The 23175-nt window shown below is 41.4% G+C and overlaps 1 protein-coding gene across 1 annotated transcript in view; it reads left to right on the forward strand.

Annotated features, from left to right (window-relative positions):
• Positions 1-748: 748 nt before the first annotated feature.
• Positions 749-23175, forward strand: part of ghrhrl (growth hormone releasing hormone receptor, like) — a 30103-nt gene continuing 7676 nt past the window's right edge. The window contains exons 1-10 of the mRNA XM_080769786.1: positions 749-855; positions 9480-9591; positions 10456-10563; positions 12693-12784; positions 14497-14600; positions 18249-18381; positions 19266-19419; positions 20502-20562; positions 21427-21496; positions 22464-22555. Of these exons, the coding sequence (XP_080625912.1) occupies positions 808-855; positions 9480-9591; positions 10456-10563; positions 12693-12784; positions 14497-14600; positions 18249-18381; positions 19266-19419; positions 20502-20562; positions 21427-21496; positions 22464-22555 (974 nt within the window). The 5' untranslated portion in view covers positions 749-807. The remainder of the gene's footprint in view (positions 856-9479; positions 9592-10455; positions 10564-12692; positions 12785-14496; positions 14601-18248; positions 18382-19265; positions 19420-20501; positions 20563-21426; positions 21497-22463; positions 22556-23175) is intronic.

Below are 23175 nucleotides of genomic sequence, written 5' to 3' on the forward strand. Positions count from 1 at the left end.
TTTTTGTGAAGCCACTAAGGAAATGAAAGTTCATATGGCCTGTTGTGGCGCTATCATTGGGCTCAAAAAAACCCATAGCCCCATAGAAGTCCATGTATTTGGGCCCAACTTCACCTAGACTGTATTACCTTAATAAACATGGTCATGAATACTTTTCGCTTCCAGTCACTAGTTTAAAGTCTCATTTCTAATGTCATAATATTCTTTTTGGAAAATGATGGCCCCATTTATAAAAAAAATGACCATAAAGTCGCGCATGTTCTGAGGGGCGTGGCTACCGTTACAGTTCATGAACGGGATCCCCCACCCACTCGAGTCAAAATAAAAACCAACGAAGAAGAAGGGGGGAAGTCCCGCCTCGTTGTCTGGGCCAGTCAATGGCCAAACTGGGCTCAAACGGATCTTGAAAGATGGCGACTTACAGTGCAAGGGATTTCAGGCTTCATTTTACGTTCACGTTAGACCCGGGGAACGCTTTGTCCATATTTGTTACAGTCTATGGGTATTTCCGAACGCGCCCTATTGCTCTGGTACATGTCACCATAGCCATCATTAAGACAGAGTTACGAAAACTCCGTTCACTTCATGGGGCCAGTCCAACTCCGTTTGTCCCCCTTTCAGGCTGCATGAACAGTGCTCGAGCGCTCGGTTTCTGCCCCCCAATATCGTACTCTTCTATTAGATGGCTCTGGTAGGCTCCGTAGGCTACAGCTAGACAGGCAGCGCAGCAGCACAGTATTAAGCTCAGCTGTCGCTGAGAGCCTGAGACGCTACCGAGACGCTGACTGGAGAACAACAACCAAAAAGATGTGCGCTCTTCAAGGCATTCTTTTTATCCTATCTTTGACGCCATACGTGAGTGTGTCTCGCTTTATAATTATTAACATTATTAGAATTAATTTTGAGAGCCTGCTTAATTGCAATCTTTAGCCAACTTTATTGCACGTGAGAAGAAAGCAGTTAATTGATTTGATGATAAACAAATTGAATAGCAACAGCTGACAAATGTTTCTCTCTAAATTCTCTGCAATTCGCAAACAAAGTAACAAACTAAAAGTAGGCTAGAGCTGCCTTCTAAAAATATATAACTATAACTATCACTATAGTTATATATTATAGCCTACTATAATATATATAATATAACTAAACCAAATGGTTGACTCCAATGAGTCCCATCTTTGAAGACACGAGTATATAGGATACGATAGAAAATTAAAATCCAAATTGCCAATCATTCCCTAATAGTAGCCTAGTCTAGCTGTAGCCTAGGCGTATATAGACAGCGCTACATGTTACTTTTTTGATTGATTGATTGATTGAAATATTTATTAACAGTTTGCAGAATTACAGTAGGCCTACATTTCAAGCACAAACTCAATACAAAGACTAACTGTTAGTGGACGACCCAATTAAGAGCACTGCATTACACTTGTTTACAAGAGGGTCCACCTTGTTCAATTCATCAAAACATTTAGAGACACAAATAGACACGTCAAAGAACAGAACGGGAATTCATCATAAGCGAATTGCAGCCGTCCGTAGGTGCCCTTTGAGAGCGGTTTTGAAGGAGTCAAGGGATTCGCATGTCTTAATGACTGTTGGTAGGGCGTTCCACATTTTGGTGGCATAGGAGCGAAAATAATTTAGTCCCTTGTTTGTGCCGAATCTGGGTTGTACATGGTTCGTTGCACTTCCTCTGGTGTTGTGGGTGTGGACTTCGTTAACATTAAGGAAGTATTTAGACAGGTACATACTACATGGGTATCTTGGTGGTGTATCGAATGTTGTGGACCAGACCCATTGCAAGATGCTGTACTCTGTCGTCCACCCTAAGCCATTACAGCCTGTCAAAGTGGGCAGGGGTGAGGTGGGTTCGGTTTGTTTTGGTAAGTCTGGAGCCTAGTTTTAAGGGCCTTTGAGGTGCTGTGGTACCAGGAGGTGCATGCATAGTCAAAGAAACCTTGTTCGAGGGCTCCTGTTAAGGTCTTCAAGGTGTTTTTGTTGACCAGTGAGGACTGGTCTAGGCTACTTTACAGGCATTATGTGATGTGATGATGCACCAAGTGACTCTGTGAGTTGAAAGTGATACTCATAGGCCTATAGTCAAAAGTCAAATCGCATGGCCAAACACAAATACACACAGAGAACACATAACTGACTGATAAAGTCATGTTGACAAGTTTAACACACCGTGACCAAGGGTGCGTTGACTATATGTTCGGAAATGCGCACCGGGAGCACACTCCTCTATTAATTTGTAATTGGCAGTGCGCTCAGTGTGCCAAATAAATATATGAGTTCCAGGGCAAGCATTTCAGGAAAGCCACGAACATGAATGCCATGGCCGTCGTTGCCCCTCAGTTTGGCCTTTCCCTCATAAAATGGCAAGCGGCCACAGTGGCCTCAATTTGCCCCAGCTGACCTACCACTTTCTCCTCTTGTCTCTTTCTTGTTATGTATACACCAAGGATTCTTTCTTGTCAAATTGTACACAGTCTTGTGTTAATTTGTTGCCCTGAGCGCCCAATGTTCCCGGAGGTCCTGAGCTCCTGAAATCAAGCCGCCCAGGCTTGATTATGCTTGATTAACCCCTCTCTTTATACCCCCCCTGCTCCCCATCTTTAAACTAATCCACTTTGATTGGTGCAGGGCTGAGCATGGATCTGATTGTAAATACCATAATTCATTTATTTCACTGCAGATAGTCAAACATCATCCTTGATGGAAATTTTGATAGATTTAAATCTGGACAAAACCCTTAAAATATAATATATCCAGACAACCAGAAAACAGTAGGCCTATAATAATTTTGATAAATCCAAAGAAATTATCTTTAGCTTGGTATTACAGAAGAATAGTGCTGTCACGTCACTTTAAGACAGTAAAAACCTTTGAGAAAACCCAGAATGAAAAGAGACCAAATGAATCAATATTATTACCTTTTTAAAGTCAAATAGTATACTAAATCCTTTAGCCAACCAAGCAGAAAAACACTTTTGAAAGACCCCATAATTGTACATTTAGAGAGGACTCGAATTAATTCACACGACACAGAGAAAGATATTGTGAAGATATTCTTCTCAGTAAAATGATATTGCAAAGATTCAGGTTACAAAACCATTAATCCACCATGGTTATAAAATCCGGTCCTGAATAATGTCCATAGTGTGGCTATACAGCCTGAGTTCACCTATAACTCTGCTAGCAGGCAAACACTGTTCCTATCAGCTGTCATACCAGATAGTGTGTAGTGTTAGTGACAGGGGTATAGAATATAGTGTCTGACAGGAGTCTCTCCGTCTCTTTTATAAACAGAAAATACATTGTCAGGTGGATCATTCAAACAGGAGAGAGAACCATTTATCAGCTTAGATAGTGTTCCAATTCAAATTGTGTTTGAAAATGTACATTTTTGTCATATGTGCATTTTTGGACTTTATTTAACCAGGTATGGCAAGGCAGGATTGAGAATAATTTGTTATGTACAACTACAGCTTGGAAAAAGGCAATGCCTCTTGAGCTAATAATAATGAATTGCATTTTATAGCGCTTTTCAAAGCGCTTTACAATGATTCATTCATTCATACATTGGGAGGTGAAGCGGCGAACAGTTAACGCCAGCGTCCTCACTTCCCACATTCACACACCAATGGTGGCAAGCTCACACCGACCGACTCATTGGAAGCAATTTAGGGTTCAGTGTCTTGCCCAAGGACACTTCGACATGTGGACAGGAGGACCCGGGATTCGAACCACCGACCCAGGGATAATTGGAGCTCTACCTCCTGAGCCACAGCTGCCCCTAGTGGGAGAAGGGGCTAAAATAAATCAACACGTTTGTTGATTTGCTTATTTGTGATAACATCCCGTCATGATTCATGCACACATTTGAAACTAAAATGTAGCCCCTTGTTCCTGGTCCATAGTCTGCACATTATCATGTGCAGAGTGCCCAATCTGATGGCCCCTTTTTGGGTAGTTAGCGTTAATGGCATTTCAGCTCTTATTCAGAGAACCCTTTTCACTTTTCTATCTGACATCAGACCACTTACCTGGTCCTGGATGTGTAGAGTTGGCCTGCATGCGACTATGCACTGCAGGCTATGTGGTTTCAGAGATCGCCGCATCCTGACGGACCGCATAATCCCCTCTCTTTATTCCTGTCTCTGTTACATGCTTCATCCCCATGGTAATCTCACCTGTGCCGTCCCTATTCTTTAGAGGGAGGGGGTGGTTTTATGTTGCGTTTGTCTGTCTGTCTGTCTGTCTGTCTGTCAGACATGCTGTAAATATGCACGTGTGTCTGGTTACTTTGCAGAGAGTTGGAAATGTGTTGTTGGAAAATGTGGGATTCATTTTTCACTCTGAGCACCAGACATGGGCTGTCAGTCACTTCTGTCATTGTGCTGTGGTATCTCCAGCTCACAGTGGCACCTTGGAGAAGAAGGCACACAGAAAACCAATGGTGTATTGATTGTCACCACCTCTGGCCTGTTTTTGAATGAATCCACTGTTGGTATCCTGTGACGTTGTTAGACTGCTTCACTATTATTCTGGGCAGGTTCCCACAGATTCCATTATTTCTGCATGTGTGTGTTTGTGATTGTGTGTGATACATACTGCAGTCTGTAGTCATGTGATGCAGATGGTGTGTGTGTGTGTGTGTGTGTGTGTGTGTGTGTGTGTGTGTGTGTGTGCGCGCGGGCGCGCGTGTGCGTGCATGCGTGCGTGCATCAGCGACGGCTCCAGAAAACTGTGACTGGGGGTGCTATGGGGAGGTTGGCTATTTAGAGGGGGGGCTAATTGAATCTTGGTTTACATAGAAGTCAGTCAATTGGGCTTGTTTTGAGCCCCCCCTGGAGCCCCCCCCCCTGGCGTGCGTGCGTGCGTGCAGTGGTTAGAGACACATTAGCATCATGAAAGAAGGTTGTAGGCGAGTGAATCTCTGCATGCTGATAGCTCAGTTTATAGAACAGCATTTCCAGCACAAACATAAATATGTCATTCTGTGTACGCCACGGCTGCAGTGGTGTCTGTGCTTTATCTTTCATATCAAGAAGCTATCACATGCAAAGGTAAGTACTCAAAGTAGCACTTTCTTCCAAAATGGGTTGATGGGGTTTTTTATGGATAATTGCGAATTTACCTCAGTTATTATAGGCCTATAGCTGTGCAAATATGTTCAATATCAATAGAACGGTCAAAGTTGGATGTTTCTTTATAACTACTAATCTTAACCAATTTAGGACTGAGGCATCGTCTAAAAAACCCTTCTAAATACTGAATTTTAAATTTAAATTTCTTTATAAAACAATTTAAAAAATGTAATCTTTTATTGAATTTTTATGTTTTCACATAAAAATGAATCAAATGTATACAGATAAAGTGAGACAAACTAGAAAGGTATAAATTAAAAGCACAATAGAATAAAACAGACAAGAATAACAAAAAGCACAAAAACAAAACAAAACAAACAAACAAAAAAGAAAATGGGAGCAGCAAATACACAATACAGTGTATTCATTCATTCAGGGGTAAAAAATATATATACATACATATACATACATACACAACTCACATGGGCACATCAGAAGGCAAATTGCAAGAGTACAGCTGGGGCTCTCCAATCCAATGAATCACTTCCTTTATAAATCACAATATATTACAAGTTATTTTCTCTCTCTTTTAATTTGGCAATGAAATTGAAAGTACTGAGTCACTGATGGAGGTTTTTTGTGAATCCAATTAAACAAAATGCATTTTCTCGCTACACAGAGAAGCTTATTTTAAGTAGCTTAGCTCTTCTATGTGATCTTGTTATATATACTGTACATAGCAGCAAGAACCCAAGAGGGGTTCCAGTCGTGAAGGGGTAAAACACCGGTTCCCGGCCAGAATATACAATGGTTAGTCCCATATATATATATACCGGTGTGTGTGTGTATATATATATATATATATATATATATATATATATATATATATATATATATATTGACTGTTCAGTCTTGATGTTACTAGAAGCTCCTCCCACTATGGCATCAACCAAGCTATGCCAGTGAGTCGGTGACATGGTGTTAGACATTGGCAGTAAAAAAAAATCAGCAAGAGAAGACTGACATAAATTATATGTGTGCTATTTATTCAGTTAAATCATGATCTTTGGAAAGCATTCGCTGGCAGATCATACAGGGACTAGGGGCTATATCTTGCTTTACTTTACTTCCTCCTCTTCGTCCCCTATGGGACATAAGGCTTCAATGAGCGCTCTCCATTTCATCCGATCCCTGGCAGCAGTGGTTTTGGGCCTCCCAGGTTTTCTCTTTCCTGGTGGTGTCCATCTTAATGCCACCTTTGTGATGTGGTCCTGCTTCATTCCTAGCCATATCAGGCGTCAATGTGTAATCTCCTTGGTGATGCTCTGGCTCCCTGTTTGTTTATACAGTTCATTATTAGAGATTTTATTTGGCCAAAAGATCTGGCATATTCTCCGGAGGCATCGGTTGTGGAACACAATTTTCCTCACGTCCGATTTAATTACTCGCCAGGTCTCGGAGCCGTACAGCAGAACAGACTTTACATTGCTGTTGTATAGGAGCATCTTGGTTTGACCTCCAGATGTAACAGAGTTGGGAGAAGGCACCCTGAGCCTTTCCCAGTCTTGCCTTTATGTCCTTCGATGCCCCGCTGTCCTTACTGAGGAGGCTGCCCAGATAGGTGAAGTCTTCCACCAACTCAAGTGGTTCCTCATCAATAATGATGGGTCCGGCTATATCTTGCACCACCCCTTAACCCTTATCTCTAAACTAATTTTCCTTTTTTTTTTAATATAGTTCAAATAGCCGATCTACAAGCTCACAATGTCTCGATGTAGATCGGCTAGTTGAACTATTAAAAAATGTTTTTCAAAATCCCTAAAAATACGTTTAGGGATAAGGGATAAGGGTGGCGCAAGATGAAGCCCTAGAAGTAATGTCACTCAGACAGATGAGGGAAAAGGAGATAACTTGCCCCACAATATTACCCCACATAACTTGCCCCACAAGATGACTGAGCTCCATACTGTATATGGAGATCTAAGGGTGGCTGCGGTGGCAGTGTCTTGAGTGTACAGGGTTTGATGAGGGCACAGGTAGGGCTGGGCATTAATTTTCGGGCCTGTTGAGTTTTCGCCGGCTGCCTGGCGCGGTTGCACTAATAACTTTGGGGCCGTCTAGAGTTTAAATGGTGTGGGATAGGTCTGATACAAATCAGGAGACAGAGACAGCAGAACCAAGGTTTGACACACGGTGGCGCCCTTTGTTATATTGACGAATAAAGAATAAAATGCCACTTTTTGCTCAGAAACAATAATGCATCAACTCTCAAACATGTGGAAGGTTATCTTCAGGTTGGATTCCCACTGCAGAGGATGAGAGGAGAGCATTAAGGTGAGTTCACAGGTAAAGTACAGTGTTAGTTGGGGACACAGGCTCCGGTCTGGGCTGTCTACCAACTATCTCACTGACTAACTTTCTTCTTCTTCTTTTCTAGGTTCCGGGAGTCAGCGTGGAGGATCCCTAATACAGTTAGGTGGGCACTGGGGGAGGGGGGTTTCTCTTCACAGGATGTAGGTGAGTACTTAGAGTAGGTTTTTCTATCCACAGGAAGCGGCAGAGTATTTGGAGTACAAGGTACGGTACGGTAAGGTAAGTAGTTAGAGTAGAAATACTTTATCTAGGACAGGGTGAGTATGTAGCATAGGATAGGGACACGGCCAGCAGGTAGGTTACTTAGAGTAAAGTATTTCTACTTAATTAACAAATGTTTGTTTGTACCAATCTCACAGCTTTCAGTGGCAAGGGATTTAACCAATAACGTCTATTTTAAACCAAAGCAACGCATCTGTCTTCTTTCACAGAAGGACAGACACATGCGTATGTGTTTATCACACGTACGTACATAATCAAGGACAAACACATTTGTCAAGAAAATTATTGCATGGTTAAGTCTGTGTCTGCACTTTTTAACACTTAAACCCCATAATGAATTGCATTTTTATGGCGCTTTTCTATGCACTACGTGCCTACTCAAAGCGCTTCCAATGGTTCATTCATTCATACATTGGGAGGTGAAGCGGAAAACAATCGACGCCAGCGTCCTCGCTTCCCACATTCACAGTGGTGGCAAGCTCACACTGACCTACTCATTGGAGGCAATGTAGGGTTCAGTGTCTTGCCCAAGGACACTTCGACATGTGGACAGGAGGAGCCAGGATTTGAACCGCCGACCCATGGATCATTGGACGACCTGCTCTACCTCCTGAGCCACAGCCGCCACATAGACTTTAGTAAACTGCATCTGATTCGGCTCTGTACTTGAACCGTTTTTTTCCCGTCTAGGCCAAATGTCTTTGACAAAAATAGCCGATCTACAAGCTCTCATGTGCAATGCACTGCAGCACGTTGTGAGCTTGTAGATCGTACATTTTTGTCTAATATTCCCCCCAGAATATGAATTCTGGCATTCAAGTAGTTATTTTCCTGCCTCATTTTCATGTCAAAAAGGCTGTCGCTTAAGTTCAAGCAAGTTTTGTTGCTGATGGGTGATGGCTTCCGTCTGTCAAACATTCCTTCCCGCCTTCACCCTCACCCCCAACTTCATCCCCCAAATCCCCTCCACTTATTGATGTCCCGCAGAGAAGACATTTTCTTCAGAACATAGGCGCTTTTAGGGGGGACCCAGGGGGCACGTGCCCGCCCCGGTGGCCCAAAAAACATGACTCACATGCTGATTGGCTATAGTATGCTCCAAAATTTACTAAATACATCATATAGGGTCTAGAAAAATAAGTACTTACAGTACGTCTTGCATATATTCTTTAACTTAGCCATTGAGTTCTCATAGATGTGTACCCAGATATTGTAGGCTATTATTAGCCTACAATATTATTATTATTATTATTATAAAGTAATAATAATTTAAATCTGTGCCCCCCCCCTGCTGGGAGAGCCAAAAAACGCCTATGCTGCTGCAGAATAATGACCACAGGTGTCCAGCATTCCTGTGTTCGGTGTTCTTTTAGTGCTTATCTCCTCCAATCAATCATAATAGATCCTTCCTCAGTTTTCCGAAACGGGATCCTTCTGTCTATCTCAGATAGGGTAAATGTCAGCAATGTCAGATGCAAATCAGGTTTTCCTATTTCTATTTGATATAGACAGCCTACTATAGAAAAGGACGTACAGTCTTGAAATATCATCGCGTTCTGTCTGAGGCCAACCACCACGTTCAGCCAGGTGTTTTGGGCATGTTCAACCCAATAGTGAATGTGAAAGATTGCACTCAGTAGAGTGCACACCTCTGTCAACACGTTGCTATTGTCAATATACTGTATGGCATTTCCCTTTGATACCAGTGTTTATGTAATTATAATCTTGCCTTTGATTGTGACATGTCATTTGATGTTTTTGACTCAAAAGTTAATCATCTTCCTCCAGACTTTGTCCAGCTTGCACCCAGAGTGTGAATTCATATTTCAACTAGAAAAGGAGGAACGCCACTGTCTTCAGAGGATTGCAGAGCAGGGCAACAGCAGTGCTGAAGCTGGAGGTAATATCTCACGTTCACATTAAATGCAGGAGTCTGGAGGGGAATAAATGCTCCATAGTGAATCATAATTGAAGACCGATATTTTGCCAGATTGTCCATGTGGAGAATAAATGTGCATGGAGGGACCTGTCATTGTGCTTGCAATGAATAAAAAGGACACGGGTAGAATCTAATTTATTTAAAGTTAAAGGGCTTATTTGAATTACTTTACTTACTACAAAAACGTATGCACTGGCTCCGATGAAGGCTGACAATATTGTGCGTGCGTGTCATGTGTCATCATTGCATAGTATACAGTGCTGTCCTATATACTAATAATAATAACCCTGACAAGCACTTGGAATTGTAGGAGTTAAGGCATTACATTACGTTTGACTCAGTTCCCACGGATAAATATTGTGAAAATAGCAGATCTACAAGCTCACAGCGGCTCGCAGAGCGAGTCGTTCGTGAGCTTATATTATAGATCGTCTATTTTCACAATTTCTGCCTCGTTCTTATATTATTTGACTTGACTTGTCCAATGTTTGAACAGAGATTGAGAATCACTGCTGTATACTGTACATGTATCGTTAAGGCCTCTTTACGCCGATTCATACTCCTATTTTACGGCTGTTTCGGCGCTGTAGTGCCGAAATGATTTCGGCTCGTCAGAAAATTTCAGTAGCACCGAAGAGCCGGCTTTAGGACGGTACCCGCCCCCCCGAACCTCAAATGACGTCAAATTGTAGGCTCTACAGCGCCGAACCGACTTTTATTCGGCTCTAAAATAGGAGTATGAATCGGCCCTTACTTCTTGATGTACTGGTCTCTCGATACACATTTTAAACCTATACCTTTCCCCCTCCCTATCTCACCTGAAAGGTTGCCCCACCTTTTGGGATGCAGTGCAATGCTGGCCCAATGCCACGGTGGAGGAGACCGTCCTCAAACCCTGTCCTGCTGTCTTCTCTCTCATCGGGAATATTACAGGTGCATTTTTAACCACTTTTAAGGCTGGATTTACTATTTTGGGCATGTATATAGTGTAGGCGAGAATGGTCAAAAAGACAACATCAAAATGAGCTCACAATGCATCTCACCACAAGCATCTTGAGCCGTTAGATTGTCTGTTCGTCGTACAGTAAACTATCCATCGTATGATAAAGTATACAGTAAGTCACTGATGCTGTGAGGCCTTTCAGGTAAAGTTAATGAAGCGACCACCAACAGCGAATCAAGGTGGAACCAAGGTGATTTAATTATTAATTTAAAAATTAACTATTTCAAACAAAGCCGGAATTTCATTCGTTCAAGTTTTTTTTATTCTCGAAATTACACTGAGTAATCAAACTCATTTTCAGTGTCGTCGAGTAATACAATCACATCACAATACATCAGAAGATCAGGAAAATAAAAATCAGGATGGAATATAAAAATCACACCCTTTGAAGAGAGGGAGTGTGTGTGCACAGTTTTGCTGGGATTGGCCCAACAACAGTGCCGGAGATTAGCTGGTCACAGACAGACACACAGACACACACACGGACAGGGTGCAAAACATAGTCTCAATAAACACAATAATAACTAGAACTGCACTCTGTCGAGTGCCTACTTGCTGGTTGCACACAAGTAGGCCATAAATGGCCTACTAGTGCGCAAGCAGAGCGCGCAAGTACTGTTGACCGCTACAAACTGTCAAATTTCAGCTTCTCTGTGAAAGAACGTTTGAAATATTGAATTATTAGTTTTAGCTATTTGCTACGTACCTAGTTTTTGGAGGTAAAAAAGTAATATTGTGAAGTATGGTAAAAGCGACGGCTTTCGATGGTGACGTATATGTTGATCAGTGTCGGGTGGATTAAAGGAAATGCCTCTATGTATATATATGTATATGTCATTTGTAAGTTGATTAGCGGTATACTGTGGTTACTTTGTGCCCCTTTTGATGCGTATGTATCTGTCACGGGGCAGCCCGTGCCCTACACACACACACACACACACACTGACTAAGGACATTGCACGCACGCACACACCACACACACTGTGTGTAGTGGGGCAGACAGGTCCTATCATATAATGTCAATACTGTTGATGTATGCATTTACAGGATGTACAAATGAAATGATACACACAGGGAAAACATTCAGTTTATTAACCTATGTGTTTATTGTAACCTCAGTGTTTGTATGGCCTCTCCAGTGCTGGCACTCTTCTATCTGAATTTGACCTGCTGAACCAGAGCAGGGCCAAGTACTGGTGAGGAGTAGGGGTGTTCCACAATATCAATTATCAAAGTATGTCTATTATCTGGGGAAATGAATGTAACCATGATGATTAATCTAAAATAGAACATCTAGGTATGGGGTTACTTATTCAGGTTCAGCTGAGATCTGTGAGCTTGTAGATAAGCTGTGTATATTTAATTGCTTCTCTGTTGGTGGTAGGATCCTCTCCTATAAAGGGGAGACTGCAGGCAGAGCTAGTCAGTTATGTTCGGGCAGGCATCATGCTGACAGCCCAGTGAGAGAGCTGCTAGGGCCCATGTCATGGGCATAGCCTAGTGCAGTTTGGATCTTTTTCCTTTTTCCTACGTTGTGCGTAAGTATTTTTGAGTTCTTTGTTTTGTATTTTGGCCATTATTATTTTTGCTGTTTGATTTTTCCGTTGGAAGCTGGAGTTCTGGAGAAATAAAATCCACCAAAAAGCATCGCTGACTGTTTTTGGAGCCTTGGCCCTCGGGCAACTTTACAGTATCGTCCCAGCATATGTCGTCAGGGTATAACTGGTATAATTAGCTCTCAATGATGACTATATTAAAGATGTGGATTATAGGACCCAATGCCAGAGTGTAATTGGTTTTCGATGGTGACGTAATGACACCACTGCCGTATCAGGCAAAATTAGTCATTACGTCATATGCTGGGACGGCGCATACGCATTGAACATCGTCCTGGACCAAACTAGTACTTGCGCGCTCTGCTTGCGCAAGTAATAATCTCATAGAACACCACATAATGCAACAACAATGTGGTGGATGATTTAACCATTTCAAACTTCAAAGCCTGCGTTCCACATCACGGTTGACTTGACCTCATGATCCCTGTGATCTTTCACCTCAGGGTCAGTGAGGCGGAACTGCACTCCCAGTGGTTGGTCGGGTCCTTTACCGCCATACCACATCGCCTGCATTGTGGACGATGACATTCCCGAGGTGAGATCAGTGAAATGTGTTCTCCCCATTTGACCCTTGTCTTGGAGCTGTGAGCCGCAGCCAAGGAGCGCTGATCCGCAGCCGTGCCGTGCTCGGGAATCATTTGATTCGTTGATTTGACCCCCCAATCCAACCCATTGATGCTGAGTGCCAAGCAGGGAGGCTCCATTTTTACAGTCTTTGGTATGACCTGGCCGGGCCAGTTTCAGGGCGGACACTCTAACCACAAGGCCACTGTCTGGTCTAAATCAGTAGTTCTCACACTTTCAATATTTATAAAAAGGTGTTTTGATCCACTCTGTCTCGGAATCTGGCATCCATCTTGGATTTCACGCCATTGTAAATGCGCAACAGAACTTTGGCCGCTAGGTGGCATCCATCTTGGATTTCACGCCATTGTAAATGCGCAACAGAACATTGGCCGCGCAGGAAAATGCCAGATTCCGAGACAGAGTGGATCAAAACACCTTTTTCATTGAAAACAACGCACCGTAGAATTTCAAACGCAGGACGTAGGCCAAGCTGAGAAGTGGGGCAGCAACGTAAGCACCTTAGATTCTGCGTATGTACATGTTAAGAGCGATTATAGGTCCGCGAGCCAAAAATGTAAACACCATGAGTAATGATCACTTAGACTCTCGTAGAGAGCAGACGTTAACTTAGAATCTTAGGCTTGGTCGTAGTGTTGCTCTTAGAATCGCAGAATGTGGACTCATTATCAACTAATTATAATAATTATCAACTATATAATAGCAAAGCTAAAACTACAACACATATATGATGTTACAGAGAAATCTTGACTCTCTTCTACTATGCATGGAGTCCACATGGTAAAGTATGCAATTTGGCCTCCTTTTAGACATTAGATCAGTGGTTCTCAAAGTGGGGCCAAGGGAGACTGACGCGGAGGAGAGCGTTTCCGGGAATCTGTCCGTCGCATCAGTCAGCCGCGGAGGTGGAGCTTCTTTTCCATCCACCAGCTGTCTAAAAACCCCATGAAGAAGAAGGGAGTCAGGTTCTTCTGACGCGGCTGTGCGTGAAGGTTTGCCTGCGCTGTCAGGGGACCCTTACAGGTCTAACTGAGAGTGGCTAGCCTACAAATGGAAGCAAATGGACCCAAAAGGGTTCCATTTGTACTCTCTCAGAGTTATGGGCACTGGTATAAAGTAACTAAGTACATTTACTTACTGTACCCATTTACTTACGTACTGTACTACTTAAGTACAATTTTGAGTAGTATTTATAAAAGTATTTCCAATTTCCAGTAGGCCTCAAATATTGTACTTTTAACTCCACTACATTTATGTGAAAACTTTAGTTACTATAGTTACTTTGTAGATTTTGATTACTATTACAAAACAAACCGTAACCATATACATTTCGCCAATCTACAAGTTCTTGTAGATTGGCTAGAATGGTATAAAAGTATTTTGAAAATAGTAGATCTGCTATTTTCTTGAAACTTGAAATGTTGAGTAAATTCTGAATTCCGTTATTTTACTTATTTTACGGGAGTATTTCTACATTGCAGTATTTCTACTTTTACTTAAGTAAAACATTAGAGTACTTTTTCCACCACTGGTTATGGGGTCCTTGAAATGATTGAAGTTTGAGAACCACTGCGTTAGATACATTCTGACAAGTCTGGTTTTGGACTGTTGAATCATTGTAATGTCCCTTCAGTAAGGTTTTCCCTCTTCTCTTGCTTGAAGACGGAACAGTCCTACTTTGCCACGGTGAAACTGATCTACTCTATTGGCTATGGAACCTCCCTGGTTTTCCTCGTCATCGCTGTGCTGATCCTGCTTCTGTTCAGGTATGATGAGTAATATACTATAAACCGCCATGCATGTATAAACGTAGACACCCACATGATTTTGGTGGGTCCCCAGGTGACAGTTTCAGATTTATTGAAGGGATATATCCCCTTGAGTTGCAGCATCCCATTTTAGAGGGGGACCCGTAACACACAAACAAGATGCATAAAACGTACAGTACACAGATACAGACAATATACAGATACATAAATACAGCTTGCTCAGCCTCTCCCAACCACCACATCATCAGCTGTTTAGCAACAGAGGAATGAAAGGTGAATGTGCCATAACTGGTACTTCAAAAGCATAAACAAGGTGAGTCAAGACGTAAATTAAGGGAAGTTCTAAGGCAACTGTTAGATGAAATCGATCTAAATGATAGAAGAAGATTATTCCAATCAAATGGGGCTTTATAACAAGAAAGACCCTCGTCCAACCTCGTTGAAGATCTTTGGTATTTTAAAGTAAGGGTATTGTAGATGTCTAAGTGGAAATGATGGAGTAGACTGGGCCAAGTACTGCTTCAGGTAAGAAGGACACTTAAAATAAATACATTTATAAATGAAGAGAAACCAATGTAATTGCCTTCTTGATTTAGGCTGTAGCCAATTGAACGAGTTGTACAGTGATGAGTATCATATGGACATGAAAATGAATAAAATCCGCACTTCCAGTCGAGTAAGAGTCTTTGTTTAATAATGATAGTGCTCCGCAGCAGTCATACCAGACAGACAAACGCGTTTCGGCGCGCAGGCCTTCGTCAGTGTAAAAAAAACAGCACTATCATTATTAAATTTTGAATCTGCACCCAGCACACGCCTGAAACTATATAAAACTGTCTGAGTAGAGCGGGCCTTTTCCCTTGAAGTGAACTATTATATGGACATCTCAATACAAACTTGCATGTAGGGTCATCGTTCGTGACTACTACCGTAATCATTTTCATATGTATACATCCCACCAACCAATCCCTCTCCAATTCAATGATGCTCTCATCTCAAAGTGATAAGAAAGCCTTCTCAAAGATTGCCTTATGACGGTAGAGCGGTTCAAAGCAAGCTTACCGTAAATTGAATGTCATACTGTTTGTGCTATAACGGCATTTAACTGTAGTGTAGTGTAAAGTTATGCTGTATGCCTTAACCAAAAGTAGTTAAAGGGGCATTCCACCCATTTTGTTTCCTAGAACTGGAGGTCTGAAAACAATCATTAAAATGTTAATGTTTTTTTCCAGACCTACAGTTCTAGGAAACACAGAATGGGAGGACTTTTTTATTGTTTCCACACAATAGCTCTAAGGTATATTAATGACATAGTAAAATGTTGAACATTAGTGGAATGCCCCTTTAAGAACATTGCCTCATCAACACAATTGGTGCTTAAGGGGATTTCCATTATGTTTTTATTTATTTATTTATTTGTAACCTATTTTTAGATCATCTGGACCACAAAGTATAAACAGTATTGGAATTGATCCATTTGTTCGCCTCTGGACATTCCGTGTACTGATCGACAAGCTGCTAAAGTATTTTTGTGCCAAATACAGGCTTATATTCTTATGTCTGTCCGAACACATTAGTATAAAATACAGGCTTATATTCTTATGTCTGTCTGAACACATTATTATTATATGCAGGCTTATATTCTTCTCTGGGGTATCTCTTTATCTGAGGTCCCACAGGAGTTGACTTGTGTTGTGTTGCTGGAAGGGGCGTTGGGGGTTCTGAGCAAAGGATGTTTGTTATTTACCGTTTAGCCTAGGACCCAGCCGCCCAGGTTAAAAAACAAAACAATAGAATTATGTGTCATTTTAGATTTTAGCGTTGGCTATTAAAAGATAGCAGATCTACAAGCTCATAGCGTGTCACATCGTGACACATACATCCTCAGTGATGTATCCCAAGGTAATTTTAAAGTGTGTGCACGTGCACACACTTTAAAAATAATAATGAGCGATATATAAAGTAGGCATCGAAAGATGAAATAATGCAGTGGAAAAGAACGCCTATTCCTTTATGTTCTATCCACACTCCATGTATGCATTATTTCATCTTTCAATTACTTCTACTTTATATCTCACTCTCTCATAATTATTTTTAAAGCGTGCTGAGAGAGACACTTTATATCTTTCTATACAGAGTCTGGGCGTGGTTTGCACTCTAGCAGTGCTTTGGGGTGTGTAGCGCGCCAAGCAATGCCGTGGGCTCCCAAATCACACAGGAGACTTCAGTGCTCTAATTAGACCTTGATATCATAATGAGCATTATTGGATGCCCTCTATCTTTGTAGACATCTTTAGTCATCAGTACAAATTCTCTAAACTCATGTTTGGGTCACGGACCAATATCGTTTGTCCGAGTGAGACACACACACACACACACACACACACACACACACACAAAGAGTACATTTTGAACGAAGGAAGACAGCGATGTGTGTTTGACCATTAAACATGTTGTTGCCGTCTTGTTATTTCTCCGTTAATAAGAGAGAGATACATACAGAGAGATAATCCAACTGTGTGTTGTTCATGCTGGGTACCTTTACTTTCACTTTCAAGGCGACAGAAGTAGAGCAAGGATAGAGAGATGTAGTATAAGAGCCACGAGCTGGGTTGAAAACCCAGAGGGGAAGCCAGTGACGAATCAGGGCCAGAAAACACAGGCGGGAGCTTGCATCACGGTGTATGACTTGACCACCTGAACTGGTGCACATTTTGTGCACTCCTTGCGGGCACAAAACTGTGGGCGTGGAATTCTCTGAAATGTCATATAGGCCTATAGGATAGTTTTGCTTTTGAATGAAATTAAACAGTTTCCTCATAGGTCCAAACCGGGGACAGTACTGAGTCTGACTACCTGTCACAGTAAGAGTGAGCCATACTGTTGTTTTTTGTCCAGAACACTGAACAAAGGTCGGCAAAATGAAGTGCCAAATCTTCATTTTCTTGATAGTCAGTGTCCGTGTGTGAACTGTGAACATTAATTTAATGTCTCTCTCATACTTATATGCCAGCTGCAATCACCCTCCCCTGTGCCAATGTTGGCACTCGTGCCTAAGGTCGCCTTCCCCTGAAGATTACAAAAAAACAAAAACAAAAGGCTATCAGAATTTGTTACCCACTTTCAGCTCATTAGGCAATTAAACATTCTTCTCCATCAGGATTAAATGTCCCCTGTATTCCCCTTCTCCGTTAAGTCTGTTTCATTATGTGTACAATTTAGAATTTAGGCAACTTATCCAGAGCGATTTACACTAAGCAAGAACAGTACAAGGTAATACATAGAAATAGTCATCAAGAATCATAAGCAAGCTAAGAACCTAATATCTGTCTAACAGTAGATTTGCTGTGCAATGAAGCTACCGGTATGAGTACTATATACATTATAGAGTGCTATGTGCTACGTCTACATAAAATGCTAACTTATAAATCAAAATTACATAGGTTTAGCCTTTGCATACACCTACGTATAAGCAGTTGTCGAGGCATAGTGCAAGTGCTACGGGCCAGCCAGCCAGGGTAGCCAGAAATGTAAAAATAGCAAAGGTTCAAAGGTGTTATACATTTTAAATTAATTGCATGGTTAACACTGATAGACCTCTTTCTAATTTGACATTGATCTATTTTGTGTTTCTGGTTTGAACAGGAGGCTTCGCTGTGCCAGGAATTACATCCACATTCAACTCTTCATCACTTTCATCTTGAAGTCTGTGGGCGTGTTCATTAAGGATGCTACTCTGTTCTCCAACGAAGACATGAATCACTGCACCCTATCCACTGTAAGCAGGAGGAAAAGTGGCTTTTAGCTGGCTTCTGAAATACCCTTCCTTACATTTTCTTTCTTACTCTTACTTATACCATCGCTGTCATAAACCTTGTATCTCCATGTTTAATCGTGTTCTTGCCCTGTTTTGTACTTTGGTTTAGGCTCATGTAAAAGTAGAGAAAGTAGCCTACAAACTCGCAACATGTTTCGCAACACAGCTTGTAGATTATCTAGTTTCTCATGTACTGAATGAGTGACATCCAAAATAGGGATGCCAGGTTGAAAGTCGTTAAGACGTAAAGCCAATCCACACCAATGATTCGCGACGCAACTCCTTGCAACATCCAACTACTTGCAACTCCATGCAACATCCAACTACTTGCAACTCCTTGCAACATCCAACTACTTGCAACCATTATCCCCAATGGTAGTTGCAAGGAGTTGCATTGGTGTGGATGGCCTTAAAACTGTTTTGTAGCGAGGACTTGTGACTCGTTGCATTGGTGTGGTCCGGCCATAAAGGTTTTATAAATATTTAACCAATGAAAAATTAAATTAAAAAGAGCTTGTGACAAAATAATGACTGCATTGGATCTATTGGAACACAGGTTATTCTTTCATAATTTTCTGGAAAGTAACAGTTTTGGACATACGAGGTTTTCCGCCCGACAGCGACGTTATGCACTCTGTGTCGCTGTCCTCTCACATTTTCCCTTCAGTTTTCTTTCGCTGCAACACTGTTACAATATTGATTGTTAATAATGGTTCAAATCTAAAGTGACTCTCTCTCTCTCTCTGTCTGTCTAACTACCTTTTTTCTGTTCAACCATCTTTAATACTCTGTCTGTGTCTCTCTGCCCCTTACCCCCCCCCCCCCTCTCTTGTCGTTCTGTCCAGTTTGCCTGTAAGGCGTCTGTGGTCTTTGTACACTACTTTGTGATGACTAATTTCTTCTGGCTCATGGTGGAGGCACTCTACCTCAATTCCCTGCTCCTCTCCTCCTTCTACCATAGCCGCCGCTATCTGTGGGCCTTTGGCCTCCTGGGCTGGGGTGAGAAAGAATGTGGACTGGCTAGTTTTTCTGAATTCTCTCTCTGAGTCAGAAGTGTTTTGTGGCTAGTTTCTCTGAATTCTCTCTCTGAGTCAGAAGTGTTTTGTGGCTAGTTTTTCTGAATTCTCTCTCAGTCAGAAGTGTTTTGATCAGGCATCATTGTTGCCACAAGAGTATTTGGGATATATACAACCACTTACTCTTGCAAAAAGTATTGAATGGAAACATAAAGCAAGAATTGTGATGCTTTCTTTGCATTCTAAAGGAAATTGAGGTCTTGGACTTGGCTTTTTGGCCAAGAAAACTGTAATCTTTTTTTTCCAGTACAAAATGTAGTGGAATTTTATTGTGAGTCCTGTTCGAAATGATTTTCACAGAGTAGGATGTAAAAGCACAAGGGACAGACAACCGACCACCTGCCAACATCTCCAGTTTATTATTTCCACATGTTATAGTGGAATAAAATATATTTATTGCACAAATTGTGACGGCCCATGGCAATTCATGAACTTAATTAGGATTAATTCAGCAAAACTATTTCATATCAATGAAGCACATTCATTGACAGAGAATTCCGACAAAGGCAGACAATGGTTGAATTTGAATTGACGGAAATGTAGCTAAATTGTTACAATTCCCAGTGAAGAGAATTCGAGCTCTATTTTCACCCTAAACCCCTTATCCCTAAACTACTACATTTTTGAATAGCCAATCTACAAGCTCACAGCGTGTCGATGTAGATTGGCTATTTTAACTATTCAAACATGTTTTTCAAAATGGTAAAAAGAAAAAGGCAAAGACGTTTAGGAATAAGGGGTTTATTACCATGGATGAAAATGGAGCCAGAGTCCAGGGACCCTAAGGTTTAATGTCTGGACCTACTTCCATGTACAATATTATTGTACATGGAAGTTGACTTTGTGGGTTGCAACATACAGTAGTTGGAATTACTGATATTCAGGCAGTGGGCAAGATATTTATTAATTATGCTCAAGAGGGAAATTTGGCCTGTATTGCATTGATTAGAATGTCTCTCCTATCATCATCTCATGTTTAACTCATGTTTTATGTTTTGTCTATAGGTGTACCGGTTGTCTTCATAGTGCTGTGGGTGGTATTTAGGATGTGCTTTGAGGACACTGAGTAAGTATTAATTCGCTTTTAATTACAGTTTAAAATGCTTTAGCATTGTCTCGCAACCCCGCTCCGCCCCCCTCCACACCCCCAATACAAATTGACCGATACAATAACCTTAATAATAGAGAAAATACATCATACTATACTGAAACCAGATATAATTATTAAGGAAAGTTTATCCATGTACCATGTGTACTATGTACAATGTACCATGTACTATGTAAACTCTTAATTTCCATTTTCCAGCCATTCCAAAAAAGAAAAACCAATTTTTTTAAAATTATCTGGGGACCCCCAAAATAATTTGGTGACCCCCTGAGGGGTCGCGACCCCCAGGTTGAGAACCCCTGTGTAGAGCCCCGAAGTCTGACATATTTACACATCCTACCTGGGTCGCGTTTGTTTCCCCCATTCTGAATTCCCAGACTTTTTATATATCGCGACAAAGGAGAGCTTTGTTCCAAAAATAAACAAAATGATCCCGGTTTGAGTCATGGATATGAATCAACTGACGGCGAGAAAACGCTAATGTTACTGCCACCGAATTAGTAGAATTTTTGCCAGAAACAGAAAAATATTCACTCACTTATCGTAATTCGTAAACCATACAGAGCCACCTCCCTGACAATATCGCAGAGACTGTTTGTTTATTTTTGGACCACAATGCTTACAGTACATGAGACGATTTTAAGATGACCCAACGTTATTCTCCATAGAGAAAAACATCCATGATCCAGGGGATGTGCGAGTGATGACTCTATTACAGAACTGAACTGACAATCTTTGTAATCTACAGCATGTACAAAGTATCCATGTTGCTCTTCTTTCCTTCCTTTCCCCTCCTCCTTCCTGTCCTGTCTTCCCATACAGATGTTGGGACGTCAATGAGAACTCACCCTATTGGTGGATCATCAAAGGACCAATCGTGGTCTCTATAGGGGTAGTCTCTACAGACAGACTCACACAGTTTTCAAATGCTTCTGTCATACAATCTGCGCGACGCACTGAACATAATATTATTTGCGGAAATGACAGCCTCCACCTGCGGCTTTCAGGGGGTGTAGTTACACACAATCTCACAATTTTTGAGTGGTGCAACCACTCCTACAACCAGCAATGTCCGTGTACCTGTATCATGTATCATGTATCATGTATCATGTATCATGTATCATGTATCATGTATCATGAGCACGAGTATGTGACTTAATAATACCAGTAGGGGGCGCCAGAAACAGAGAGGGGTATTGCTGTGCCTGTGCTGCCTGCTAATGAAAGAGAGAGAGAGAGAGAGAGAGAGAGAGAGGGGTGTGGGGGGGAGGGGGAAATTGCACCACTCAGTTCACACAGGTGTGATTCTTTTACATTACTTTACATTTTCGAAAAGGATTTTGAATACGTTCGCCTGACATGACATGCCTAGGGATGCCAGGTTGAAAGTGGTTAAGTCTGTATCGAAAAAGATCAACATTTACTTTCTATTCTTTTATTACTCTTCCCGTAATTGTCGTCGTCAGGTGGACATCTTGTATGGATTGATCCAATGTCTACTCACAAGCCCTTGTTATGCTTGCACTGCTTAGAAAACCTTTGTTTAAAAAAATATAAAAACCCCTGGACAAAGAAATGTTATTTGAAAAATGTTGTATAAGTACAACATGATTATTGATGTCCTTAAATAAAGAATATATAAAAAAGACAGACTTAACCACATTCACTTTTAGTTTGAAATGAATTCAGATGACAGCAAAAATAGCTATCTACAAGTTCATGATATATTGCTTGCATCGTGTAAATTGGCTATTTTCATAACTTTACTTTTCATGCCACTCTTGTGACGGGGAAAAAAGTTCAAATATAGAGATTCAAGGTTTCAGCCAGACAACAATGATATGCTTGTCTTTCAACAGGTCAATTTCATGCTTTTCATGAACATCCTTAGGATTCTTATTCAGAAGCTCAACCCCCGCCTCATCCAATTCAATAACTCCGCTCAGTACAGGTAATCAATTATTATTACAACACAAATTATTGTCTCCACCAGGTTGAAGGCCTGGAGAGAGAGTATGTTTTGTGTGTGTGTGTCCGTCCGTCCGTCCGTCCGTCCGTCCGCCCGTCTGTTACCAGGTAATCTCCGGAACCGTTAACCTGGTCGGTGCCAAATGTTGCACGCACACTCCCTGGATGCCAACGATGAACCTCTGCCCCAAACTTTCCACAACGGCCTTATAGCGCCAACAGGAGGCCAACTTTTGAAAACAAATTATATTACTCTCTATAGTGTTCAAGATCCCGACTGCCTTTACTGCATGTCACCCCCCCATCTCTCTCTCCCCATTTCCTGTCAGCCTACTGTATACCTATCTTTCTAAAAAATAAATAAAATAAAGGCGAAAGCCACAACAAAAATAAATCTTTCCGATATTTCATATTCCATCCTAATTGGCTAACATTGGCTTTCAAAGTTTGCAGGATTGGCCCGTTTTGAACACAAAGACGTCACAGTATATCACTGTTTTGACTGTTACGGTTTCAGCCTCTTCGCGCCACATTGTGAGATTGTAGATCGTCTATTTTCACTACTGCTTAAATATTTGTCCTAAATTATGGAATTTCTTAGAT

Source organism: Protomyctophum bolini, assembly GCF_963924005.1.
Source record: "Protomyctophum bolini genome assembly, chromosome: 8".
Lineage (NCBI taxonomy): Eukaryota > Metazoa > Chordata > Actinopteri > Myctophiformes > Myctophidae > Protomyctophum > Protomyctophum bolini.